This window comes from Oncorhynchus tshawytscha, linkage group LG05 (genome assembly GCF_018296145.1).
Source record: "Oncorhynchus tshawytscha isolate Ot180627B linkage group LG05, Otsh_v2.0, whole genome shotgun sequence".
Lineage (NCBI taxonomy): Eukaryota > Metazoa > Chordata > Actinopteri > Salmoniformes > Salmonidae > Oncorhynchus > Oncorhynchus tshawytscha.
Genome location: NC_056433.1, coordinates 46,501,390 through 46,513,889, shown reverse-complemented (window position 1 = coordinate 46,513,889; position 12,500 = coordinate 46,501,390). Strand labels below are relative to the sequence as shown.

Sequence of the window (12,500 nt, the reverse complement as noted above, 5' to 3'; positions counted from 1 at the left end):
ATGCACTCGAACCGGTGTTCGTCCCAAATGGCACCCTATTCCCATTGCAGTGCACTACTTTTGACCAGGGTCCTTTGGGACAGGACCATGATGCAAAACACACTGGTGGTTCATTGGGACAAGGAAGTGTTGCCAGAGTGTCTCGAGGCGCCATGTTGTTGCCTGTGTTTTGTGTTGAGGTGATTTCTGACTTTGTTTTGGCTGGCCGTGCCAAGCCTCCTTCCTGTTGTGTTCCTGTACTAATGGAGTCAACAGGCCTCCGAGATGGATGGAACTTGGGCTGAAGGCGTACTGTAGACACACTGAGATGTAAGCACACACACACACACACACACAGGAAGCGCACACACGTTTGTTTTACTATCCTTGTGAGGACTTCTGGTCCCCACAAGCGTAGTCAAACCTTAAAAACACACACCATATACAGTGGGCCAAAAAAATATTTAGTCAGCCACCAATTGTGCAAGTTCTCCCACTTAAAAAGATGAGAGAGGCCTGTAATTTTCATCATAGGTACACTTCAACTATGACAGACAAAATGAGAAAAACAAATCCAGAATCACATTGTAGGATTTATTTGCAAATTATGGTGGAAAATAAGTATTTGGTCAATAACAAAAGTTCATCTCAATACTTTGTTATATACCCTTTGACAATGACAGGGGTCAAATGTTTTCTGTAAGTCTTCACAAGGTTTTCACACACGGTTGCTGGTATTTTGGCCCATTCCTCCATGCAGATCTCCTCTAGAGCAGTGATGTTTTGGGGCTGTTGCTGGGCAACACGGACTTTCAACTCACTCCAAAGATTTTCTATGGGGATTGTGATCTGAAGACTGGCTAGGCCACTCCAGGACCTTGAAATGCTTCTTACGAAGCCACTCCTTCGTTGCCCGGGCGGTGTGTTTGGGATCATTGTCATGCTGAAAGACCCAGCCACGTTTCATCTTCAATTCCCTTGCTGATGGAAGGAGGTTTTCACTCAAAATCTCACGATACATGGCCCCATTTGGGGCGGCAGGGTAGCCTAGTGGTTAGAGCATTGGACTAGTAACCGAAAGGTTGCAAGTTCAAATCCCCGAGCTGACAAGGTACAAAATCTGTCGTTCTGCCCCTGAACAGGCAGTTAACCCACTGTTCCTAGGCCGTCATTGAAAATACTCTGGGATTTTTGCTCACCGTTCTTGTGATCATCTTGCGTGGAGCCCCAGATCGAGGGAGATTATCAGTGGTCTTGTATGTCTTCCATTTCCTAATTGCTCCCACAGTTGATTTCTTAAAACCAAGCTGCTTACCTATTGCAAATTCAGTCTTCCCAGCCTGGTGCAGGTCTACAATTTTGTTTCTGGTGTCCTTTGACAGCTCTTTGGTCTTGGCCATAGTGGAGTTTGGAGTGTGACTGTTTGAGGTTGTGTACAGGTGTCTTTTATACTGATAACAAGTTCAAACAGGTGCCATTAATACAGGTAACGAGTGCAGGACAGAGGAGCCTCTTAAAGAAGAAGTTACAGGTCTGTGAGAGCCAGAAATCTTGCTTGTTTGTAGGTGACCAAATACTTATTTTCCACCATAATTTGCAAATAAATCCTACAATGTGATTTTTCTGGATTTGTTTTTCTCATTTTGTCTGTCATAGTTGAAGTGTACCTATGATGAAAATTACAGGCCTCATCTTTTTAAGTGGGAGAACTTCCACAATTGGTGGCTGACTAAATACTTTTTTGCCCCACTGTATTAGACAGTATAGCTGGAAAAGCATAATCCACTGCTCAGCTCATCATCAAGGAAAAAATCAACAGCTTCTCCTCAGAACAGCACCGTTCACCTTATATGCTTTATTGGCTATGGACTGGTCAAGGACACGGCCAAAGTGCTTACTGTTAGCGAAGTGAAGTGACTCCTCAGAAACCTGTCACATTTTGAGTGAAAGATGGAGACATCTTTTCTGTAATTACCCTCTGCTGTTTCTCCACACACACACACACACACACACACACACACACACACACACACACACACACACACACCTCATTTGGCACAGGGGGCAGGAATCGTTGTAGTATACTTCAGCAGAATGGTTTTGTCCAACTCATCAGTTGCTTTAAATCTGTAAATAAGAAGCCAGCAAGACATTGCCCTTATGTGCTGTGTAAGTACATGTGAGTGTGTGTGTGTATATGTTAGTGTTTGCAGGCTTGCATATTACTGTGTGTTCATATGAGTGCGTTCATGTGTGTGTATGTCTCTCTCCTTTCTTTTGCTCTCTCTCTCCTTTCTTTCACTCTCTCCTCTCTCACTCTCTCTCTCACTCACACATTTTTCTCCTGGTCTGTGTCGCCCTCTGCAGGATCCTCTGGACGTTGCGCGCTCCGTCATCGTCATCCGCTCGCTGGTGCCCGGCGGCGTGGCAGAGTTCCATGGGGGTGTGCTCCCCGGGGACCAGCTGGTGTTTGTCAACGACACCTACCTGGACACGTGCACCCTGCCCCAGGCCGTGGAGGTGCTCAAGGCCGCCCCGTCTGGAACTGTCTACTTGGGCATCTGCAAGCCATTAGTGGTACGTACCGCGGTGATGTGTCGGGGACTTGATTTAAGTAGATTTGTTATGACAGGGATAATGCACATTAAACATGTCACACTTTTTTGTTGTTGACTTTTATTTTCACGTTTCCTTTTTGCTTTACTTTTTGTGTTCTTTTAAACTTGTATTTTAAAAGGTGTTGGTGCTTGATGCCACATATTAGTGACGCTATTGACTTGTGATGGAATTTCCCTTTTTTTTTTTTGAAGAACCTAGTTATCCAAAAGAAACATCTGTTGCAGGGGTGTGATGACCTGTTTTCAGCTCCGACAGTATATTGAGAGTGTGTAGTCTTATAGGAAATCCTGACCATGTGTGAATGGTGCCCACCTGTATGTGTGTCTCCTTCAAGATGGAAGGAGCAGAGGAGAGGGGACATGGGGACCTGGCGCTCCGGGGGACAGAGGGACTGAGCACGGGCCGAGAGGAGAGTGTGTCCCTCTTGTTTACACACTCACTCCTGCCTGTTTCCAAGGTACTGTTGTAATAGCACCACAGTAGTATGTTTACATTACAGCACTTTTTTTAAACATTACGCTCAAAGCTCTAATATCAGGATTATGATCACTACATAACAATCAGAAGGAAGTAACCCTGGCTAAGTACCCCTGGCTTAGCTTTGATAGGCTGCCACTAGTATTGGGTATGCGAAAGAGAACGAGGCCCGGCCCTTCATTGCTCTTCGAAGCTGTTTGTCACACATCAGAAGGCTCTGATAGCAGTGATAAAACGGTCAGGTAGTCTTTTGACACCCGAGGTCACTACTGACCTGAGTGATGTTGGGTGTGTATTCGGTTGGATCGACACTACCGTTGAAAAGTTTTACAACACCTACTCGTTCAAGCGTTTTTTCTTTTCTTTTTAAAAACTTTTTGTTCTCCTTTGTAGAATAGTAGTGAAAACATCAACTATGAAATTACACATATGGAATCATGTGTTAAACAAATCAAAATGTTTTAGATTTGAGATTCTTCAAAGTAGCCACCCTTTGCCTCGATGACAGCTTCGCAGACTCTTTGCATTCTCTCAACCAGCTTCATGAGGTAGTCACCTGGAATGCATTTCAATTAACAGGTGTGCCTTCTTTCCTACTTAATGCGTTCGAGCCAATCACTTGAGTTGTGACAAGGTGGGGGGGGGGTCTTTTACCAAACAGGGCTAAGAACGGCTCAAATAAGCAAAGAGAAGCGACAGTCCATCATTACTTTAAGAAATGAAGTCAATACGGATTTCATGAACTTTCAAAGTTTCTTCAAGTGCAGTTGCAAAAACAATCAAGTGCTATGATGAAATTGGCTCTCATGAGGACCGCTGTAGAGGATAAGTTCATTAGAGTTACCAGCCTCAGAAATTGCAGCCCAAATAAATGCGTCACAGAGTTCAAGAAGCAGACACATCTCAACATCAACTGTTCAGTGGAGACTGTGTGAATCAGGCCTTCATGGTCAAATTGCTGTTAAGAAACCACTACTAAAGGGACACCAATAAGAAGAAGATACTTGCTTGGGCCAAGAAACACGAGCAATGGACATTAGACTGGTGGAAATGTGTCTTTTGGTCTGGAATCCAAATTAGAAATGTTTGGTTCCAACCACCATGTCTTTGAGACGCGGTGTGGGTGTACGGATGACTTCCCCATGTGTATTTCTCACCGTAAAGCATGGTGGAGGAGGTGTGACGGTGTGGCTATGCTTTTCATGTGACACTGTCTGTGATTTATTTAGAATTCAAGGCACACTTATCCAGCATGGTTACCACAGCATTGTGTAGCTATTTGACCAAGAAGGAGAGTGATTGAGTGCTGCATCAGATGACCTGGCCTCCACAATCCCCCTACCTCAACCCAATTGAGATGGTTTGGGATGAGTTCGGACCGCAGAGTGAAGGAAAATCAGCCAACAAGTGCTCAGCATCTGTGGGAACTCCTTCAAGACTGTTGGAAAAGCATTCCAGGTGAAGCTGGTTGAGAGAATGCCAAGAGTGCAAAGCTGTCATCAAGGCAAAGGTCTCTACTTTGAAGAATCTCAAATATAAAATATATTTAGATTTGTTTCACACTTTTGGATACTACATGATTCCATATGTGTTAGTTCCTAGTTTTGATGTCTACTATTATTCTACAATGTAGAAAATAGTACAAATGAAGAAAAACCCTTGAATGAGTAGGTGTTCTAAAACTTTTAGTGGTAGTGTAGATCTATGCAGTGGTTGGTCAAACAGGTTGTGCTTGAAGCATCTTTTGTAACCACTTAACACCACCTTCACCCTTCTATTCCTTAAAGACTTGGCCCAATTCAATCTTTTGCAGTTGAATTGAAATCCCACTGTTAACTTGTATCATAGATATGAAAAACATCACACCCGCATGCTTTCCCTCTTGCTAATATTGTCATTGGATATTGGCACAATCGTGTGTGTGTATGTGTATGTCCAGGGCTTTGCTGTTGGCTCCATCCTCCCGGAGGATCTTGGACAAGAAGAGGACGAACCCGAGCTGATCCTGGACGGTAGCTTCCCTCGCTACACCTCACCTTTGACCCCTGCCTTGAACCTTAACCCCACCCCCACATTGACCACTAGGAGCCTTAACCCCACCCCCACTCCCACCTTGACGCCCAGCCCAAATGGAGAGGAGAGGGAGATGGCTGTGGATGATGAAGAGGAGGATGGAGTGGAGGATAGAGAGGGGCAGGTGGTGGACCCCTACTCCAGAAAACCCCCACCTTCGTGGGGAGAGTGGGCGAGAGACAACGGAGGCCCCGTCCCGCCGGCCTCTGTCCACTCTGGATCTCAGGAAAAGGTGAGTGCGCCACTGTGTTGTGCGCTGGCAAGTCAGGCGAGAGATGCCTGGCTTCCACTTCCACCTCTAGATCTATGCCAACAAGGTACTGCTGTAACACACCTGACTCCACTCATCTCATGCAGTCTTCAAGACCACTGTTACTGTTGAATCAATATTATATTCCGAAGTAAAATGCTTCACATCACAGTGCGTCCCGTTTATTATTTAGGTAAGTGTGTCTGGGGACAGGATAATATCATTTAGTCTTGCCCTCCTAACAGGTGGAGGAGATGTCCAATCCAGACCTGCAGCCCAGAGCCCTTCTTGACCAGCTCTCTCTGGGTCAGTCTGTGGACTCCTGGGTGGAGACGGGTGGGGACAGTGAGGCAGACTCAGACTCCAGGAACGGAGGATCAGAACTCACCCTGACTGACACGGACACAGAGTCAGTACCTCTCTCTCTCACTCACGTTCCAACATGTATTTACCCACAACAATTGATTTCTACGAAAATGTGGGTGTGAAGTTGAACCAATACTGCGGGTGTTTCCAAAAATACCAGAAATAATATAATTTCATAATAATAATAATAATAATATGCGCCAATTAGACACTTCAGTAAACTGCCTTGTGTGTTCAGTGACGTCATATCTCGTCTTGAGTGGGTTGTGTAAGATTTACATGCAATTTACATGTATCTTTGAGGTAATCGATTAGTTTCCTTTCTTTTCATCTACTGATAAATTGGTCTGCAGATTCTGGCTCTTTAGTGGGCTTAGCGCCCCCTCTGCTGGTGAACAGGGGGTATGGCAGGCAATGACCCCAGTGATATTTCATTATACATTAAAAAAAAAAATAACTAGGCAAGGCGGTTAAGAACAAAACCCTCCTCTAAACTGGACGACGCTGGGCCAATTGTGCGCAGCCCTGTGGGACACAGCCCGGGATCAAACCTGGGTCTGTAGTGACGCCTCTAGCACTGAGATACAGTTCCTTAGACCGCGGCGCCACTCTGGAGGACAGTCATGATTCAATCATGCAAGCATCTGAGCCATGATCAAGATAAGAATACAGAATATCCTGAATGCAGAATAGGAGATGGTTTCCTACACCAGATTTTTTTTAAATGTGTGTAGCCGATGTGAAATGGCTAGGTAGTTTAGCGATGCACGCTTGTACCGGTCAATCTATGCCGTCACCTTCTCCGAGACCTTGAATTAGTTGTTTCACTTACTTTTGTGGAGTGACCGGTAACAATGCTTTGTTGGTGCTGGTTGCCAATGTGTTCAGAAGGTCCCTGGTTCCAGCCCGGGGTGGGTCTAGGAGTGGGACCGTGGCTAACTTATTTTTCCTTTTTTCAGGTCCCTCTTCGGGGGACAAAAATAAATGTTGATTTTACAGCTTTTTCTTTTGTTACATGTACATTCTAGACACGTTTTTAAGTACATGGACCTTTTTTTATTTATTGGTATACATTTTACATAGCAAGAATAAAGTCATTTGATATACAGTGCCTTCGGGAAGTATTCAGACCCCTTGACTTTTTCCACATTTTCTTACATTACAGCCTTATTCTAAAATGGATTAAATATAAACATTTTCTCAGCAATCTACACACAATACCCCACAATGAAAAAGCAAAAAAAGGGTTTTTGAATTGTTTCCTAATGTATTAAAAACAAAAAACATAACTTATTTCCGTAAGTATTCAGACCCTTTGCTGTGAGACTCGAAATTGGGCTCAGGGGCATCTTGTTTCCATTGATCATCCTTGAGATGTTTCTACAACTTGGAGTCCACCTGTGGTAAATTCAATTGATTGGACATGGTTTGGAGAGGTGCACACCTGTCTATATAAGGTCCCACTGTTGACAGTGCATGTCAGAGCAAAAACCAAGCCTTGAGGCTGAAGGAAGTGTCCGTAGAGCTCCAAGACCGGATTGTGTCAAGGCACAGATCTGGGGAAGGGTACCAAAACATTTTTTCAGCATTGAAAGTCCCCAAGAACGTAGTGGCCTCCATTCTTCAATCAAAGAAGTTTGGAACCTCAAACTCTTCCTAGCGCTGGCCACTTGGCCAAACTGAGCAATTGGGGAAGAAGGGCATTGGTCAGGGAGGTGACCAAGAACCAGATGGTCACTCTGACAGAGTTCCAGAGTTCCTCTGTGGAGATGGGAGAACCTTCCAGAAGGACAGCCATCTCTGCAGGACTCCAGCATTCAGGCCTTTATGGTAGTGGTCAGACTGAGGACACTCCTCAGTAAAAGGCTCATGACAACCCGCTTAGTTTGCCAAAATCCAATCAAATTTAATAGTTACATACACATATTTAGCAGATCTTATTGCGGGTGTAGTGTAATGCTTGTTTTCCTAGCTCCAGCAGTGCAGTAGTAGGAAGGTTCACTTTCCAACAGGACAACGACCCTAAGCACACAGCCAAGACAACACAGGAGTGGCTTCGGGACAAGTCTCTGAATGTCCTTGAGTGGCCCAGCCAGAGCCCAGACTTGAACCCGATCTAACATCTCTGGAGAGACCTGAAAATAGCTGTGCAGTGACGCTCTCCATCCAACCTGACAGAGCTTGAGAGTCTCTGCAGAGAAGAATGGGAGAAACTCCCCAAATACAGATGTGTCAAGCTTGTGGCGTCATACCCAAGAAGACGTGAGGCTGTAATCACTGCCAAAGGTGGTTCAACAAAGTACTGATTAAAGAATCTGAATACTTATGTAAATATCATATTTCCATTTATTTATTTTTCCAAAAACCTGTTTTTGCTTTGTCATTATGTGGTGTTGTGTGTAGATAGCGGGAAAAAGCTGTAACGTAACAAAATGTGCAAATGGTCTAGGCGTCTGAATACCTTCTGAATGCACCGTAGCTGTTCCATAATACAGTATATGCACTGCTAAACATTCTGTATCTGCAACTGACTCTATGTAAACCTCCAATTGTCTTCCGATATCCCTCCCGCGAAATCATCCCCATCCCAAAAGACTGTTGTCCCTGACGAAACACAAAACAAATGGTAAAGCAACAAAAAAAAACATAGATATAGAGGAATAAATTAGATAGTACTGAGGACAATAAGACGGGGGAAATAAACAGATGCCCATAAACCCGGTGGCTAACAGTTACATGTGCGCTCCTTTGGGTCCCTCGGACCAGGATTGGGAAATGCTGGGATAGGAAAATTCGGGGACACCAAATTTGCATTCAGCTGTACAGCCCTTACAAATCAGACACCCATTCTTCTGAACCTTTACTTATGAATTTGTTCCACCATTTTAGGTGCAAACGTTTCGCAGTAGTCGAGCTTTGGCCTGACCACGTCACAAGAGGTTTCTAACACTACATAAAAACCAGAATACATTTGTGGTTTGATCTCCGCAAAGCGTTCGCAACCACAAAGCCCTTTCAAATCCCTCTCAGCCTAATTTCACAGTGCAGAATCAAGTACGAAGTCGATATCGCGGTCTTGAGCAGTTCCTTTTTTCATTTCTCTCCTCGTCTGTTTTCTATTAAACCAAAAAGAGCCCAAAGGAAGTTTGACTTCTCCTCACACCCATAACAGCCTCATTCATACTCACAGACGGGTTTTTGACTGCATCTCTTGCCGGGTGAGATGAATATCGAAATCATTAATCAGCATTTATCAGCCAATACAATATGTATTGCGATTCTCACAATTCCTATATGCATTTTGATTCGATACTGCGATTTGATGTTAAAAGCATATTGCTCAGTATATCTGCTGCAGAAAGACGAGAGCGCATGAGAAAGAGTTTTGAACTATTTCTAAAGATTGAGGCCAGTGCTACCGGTTGCTATGTCACATGGGCAATTCCACTTTGTATCTGCACAGTTCTTCCTCTAAATGTGTTTTTGTCAACTTTTCTGTGGAAATTGTTCAAAGTAGTCATTGTGCATCGAGTTCTATGGGTTGTTCAACTTTGAAGTCCACTTTTTTTCCCCACATTTTTTTAAAGGGATTCTTCAGGATTTTGTACTTCGCCAGAGTCAAGACGGTGGATAAAAAAAATATTTTATGTCTCTGCGTGCAGTTTGAAGGAAGCTGTTAACTTCTTGCGTCGAGCCATCCCGGATCCGGGATCGTGAATACAGCCTCAAGCTCATTACCATAACGCAACGTTAACTATTCATGAAAATCAAATGAAATGAAATTAATATGCTAGCTCTCAAGCTTAGCCTTTTGTTAACAACACTGTCATCTCAGATTTTCAAAATATGCTTCTCAACCATAGCAAAACAAGCATTTGTGTAACAGCTAGCGCAGCTAGCGTAGCATTTAGCGTTAGCATCAGCAGGCAACATTTTCACAAAAACCAGAATCATTCAAATAAAATCATTTACCTTTGAAGAACTTCAGATGTTTTCAATGAGGAGACTCTCAGTTAGATAGCAAAGGCTCAGTTTTTCCTGAAAGATTATTTGTTTAGGAGAAATCGCTCCGTTTGGTGCGTCACGTGTAGCTACGAAAAAAACCTGTATCCAGGAGTGTAATTATCCCCGCAGCTCATTAGCATAACACAACGTTAACTATTCATGAAAATCGCAAATGAAATGAAATTAATATGCTAGCTCTCAAGCTTAGCCTTTTGTTAACAACACTGTCATCTTAGATTTTCAAAATATGCTTCTCAACCATAGCAAAACAAGCATTTGTGTAACAGCTAGCGCAGCTAGCGTAGCATTTAGCGTTAGCATCAGCAGGCAACATTTCACAAAAACCAGAAAATCATTCAAATAAAATCATTACCTTTTGAAGAACTCTCAGTTAGATAGCAAATGCTCAGTTTTTCCTGAAAGATTATTTGTTTAGGAGAAATTGCTCCGTTTGGTGCGTCACGTTTGGCTACCAAAATAAACAGAAAATTCAGTCTTCAAAACGCCAAACCTTTTTCCAAATTAACTCCATAATATTGACTGAAACATAGTAAACGTTGTTTAGAATCAAACCTCAAGGTGTTTTTCACATATCTCTTCGATGATATATCGTTCGTTGAAAGCCTCCTCTCTCCTCTCAATCACTGGATGACTGCGTGCAGCTTGTAGATTACGCACCAATTTAGACAAAGGACACCGGGCGGACACCTGGTAAATGTAGTCTCTTATGGCCAATCTTCCAATGATATGCCTACAAATACGTCACAATGCTGCAGACACCTTGGAGAAACGATAGAAAGGGCAGGCTCATTCCCCGCGCATTCACAGCCATATAAGGAGACAATGGGAAACAGAGCTTCAAAAATTCTGCCCATTTCCTGGTTGAAGTTTCATCTTGGTTTCGCCTGAAACATGAGTTCTGTGGCACCCACAAATAATATCTTTGCAGGTTTGTAAACGTCAGTGTTTTCTTTCCAAAGCTGCCAATTATATGCATAGTTGAGCATCTTTTCGTGACAAAATATTGCGCTTAAAACAGGCACGTTTTTTTATCCATAAATTAAAAGAGCGCCCCCTATATCCAAGAAGTTAACTGGCGTCAGCGTGATGACTGGAAGTGTACGATATCTGCTAGTTAGCATTGGCACGCAAAACTTCCTGACTTCCTTCATACTGGACGCAGATATAAAAATGATATGCACGGGTTCACCTGTCTCTAGGGAAGTAGACAACGGGCTTAAATGACAACATTCCGAAGTATCCCTTTTGAAGTGAAAACTCTGTCTCGCAGCATAATTCCATTACCGTGGAATTGCCCATATCCTAATTCGCTACATACGGTATCTTACTCATATGCACACCTACAACTTCAAAACGAAAAAAGAACAATGTATTGCGTTAAACTACACATTTCTGGGACAATATAATGATTGATTGATCGACCTAATGGTTGATTTGGTCTCCTGTAGCTCTGTGCGTTTGGTTGACACGGAGAGGAGGAAGAGGAGGGGCCAGGGTGGAGGAGGACGACACAGGTAGGAGAACACAGCACATCTGTAGAGCCAGATTAAATTCCATTCATTCACATTCTACATTCACCCTCTGTTTTTTCTTGAAACCTTTATTGTATGTAATGTATGCCGTTCGAGGTTAAGAGACCTTGCAGTGGTCAGCGGGAAGCAGGCGGCGTGCAGATACAGGAAAATAGAACATACGGGGACAACAGAGTTAGTGGTCGACAACATTTTGCGTGTTTTGCTCTTAGTGATCTACCTGAGAGGGAGGAAGGAGAGGGAGAGGAAACCCCTGTGTTCAGCCACTGGGGACCCCCACGCAGGTGAGTGTCTCTGCTGTGTTACAGACCGCGTCTTTTCAATGAGAACCTGGGCAGATGCTCTTTAGCAGAGGCGTAACGGTTCACTTAAAATGGGTAGTTTTGGATCATGTGTGCGCCTGATTTTGAACGAGCAGAATTCGAAACCGTGCTGTATTCACCAATATTGTCACACCTGTGTCGATCTCCCCTCAGCAATGTAGAATTAACTGTGACTAGACGAAATCCTGCGTCTCTGTCATTATTATGGATTATAAAATGCCGCTAGTTTGGGGTTTCTGCCTGCATTATCTTGGGAAACCCACAACTAAAATATCCTGTAATTGCGTCAGATGCTTAAGTTCACAGGGGAAAAGCGTTAGAAAAGATACTAAAACGAGGAGCAGAAGCAGGAAGCGGAGCGGTAGCTCCACCCCTCTCTCCTCTCTTATCCATTTGGCATATGGCATGTAGCTAGCCAGCTAAGCAAACATGTCATTTAGCTTTTGATAAGAGCTTGATCGGCAAGTCCTCGTCCTGGTGAAGTTTTCAGTCGGAATACTGTCATCACCACTAATATACTGTTGGTCCCATGTTTCATGAGCTCAAATAAAAGATCCCAGAAATGTTCCATTTGCACAAAATGCTTATTTCTCTCAAATTGTGTGTACAAATGAGTTTGTAGCCCTGTTAGTGAGCATTTCTCCTTTGCCAAGATAATCCATTCACCTGACAGGTGTGGCATATCAAGAAGCTGATTTAAACAGCATGATAATTACACAGGTGCACCTTGTGCTGGGGACAATAAAAGGCCACTCAAATGTGCAGTTTTGTCACATAACACAATTCCACAGATGTCTCAAGTTGAGGGAGCATGGAATTGGCATGCTGACTGCAGGAATGTTCACCAGAGCTGTA

The 12,500-nt window shown here is 43.6% G+C and overlaps 1 protein-coding gene across 9 annotated transcripts in view; it reads left to right on the top strand.

Annotated features, from left to right (window-relative positions):
• Positions 1-12,500, top strand: part of patj (PATJ crumbs cell polarity complex component) — a 220,670-nt gene that overhangs the window by 97,721 nt on the left and 110,449 nt on the right. For all 9 annotated transcript variants that reach the window (XM_042321981.1, XM_042321982.1, XM_042321983.1 and 6 more), the window contains exons 19-24: positions 2,347-2,556; positions 2,933-3,055; positions 5,015-5,380; positions 5,644-5,807; positions 11,239-11,304; positions 11,535-11,606. In XM_042321981.1, the coding sequence (XP_042177915.1) occupies positions 2,347-2,556; positions 2,933-3,055; positions 5,015-5,380; positions 5,644-5,807; positions 11,239-11,304; positions 11,535-11,606 (1,001 nt within the window). The remainder of the gene's footprint in view (positions 1-2,346; positions 2,557-2,932; positions 3,056-5,014; positions 5,381-5,643; positions 5,808-11,238; positions 11,305-11,534; positions 11,607-12,500) is intronic.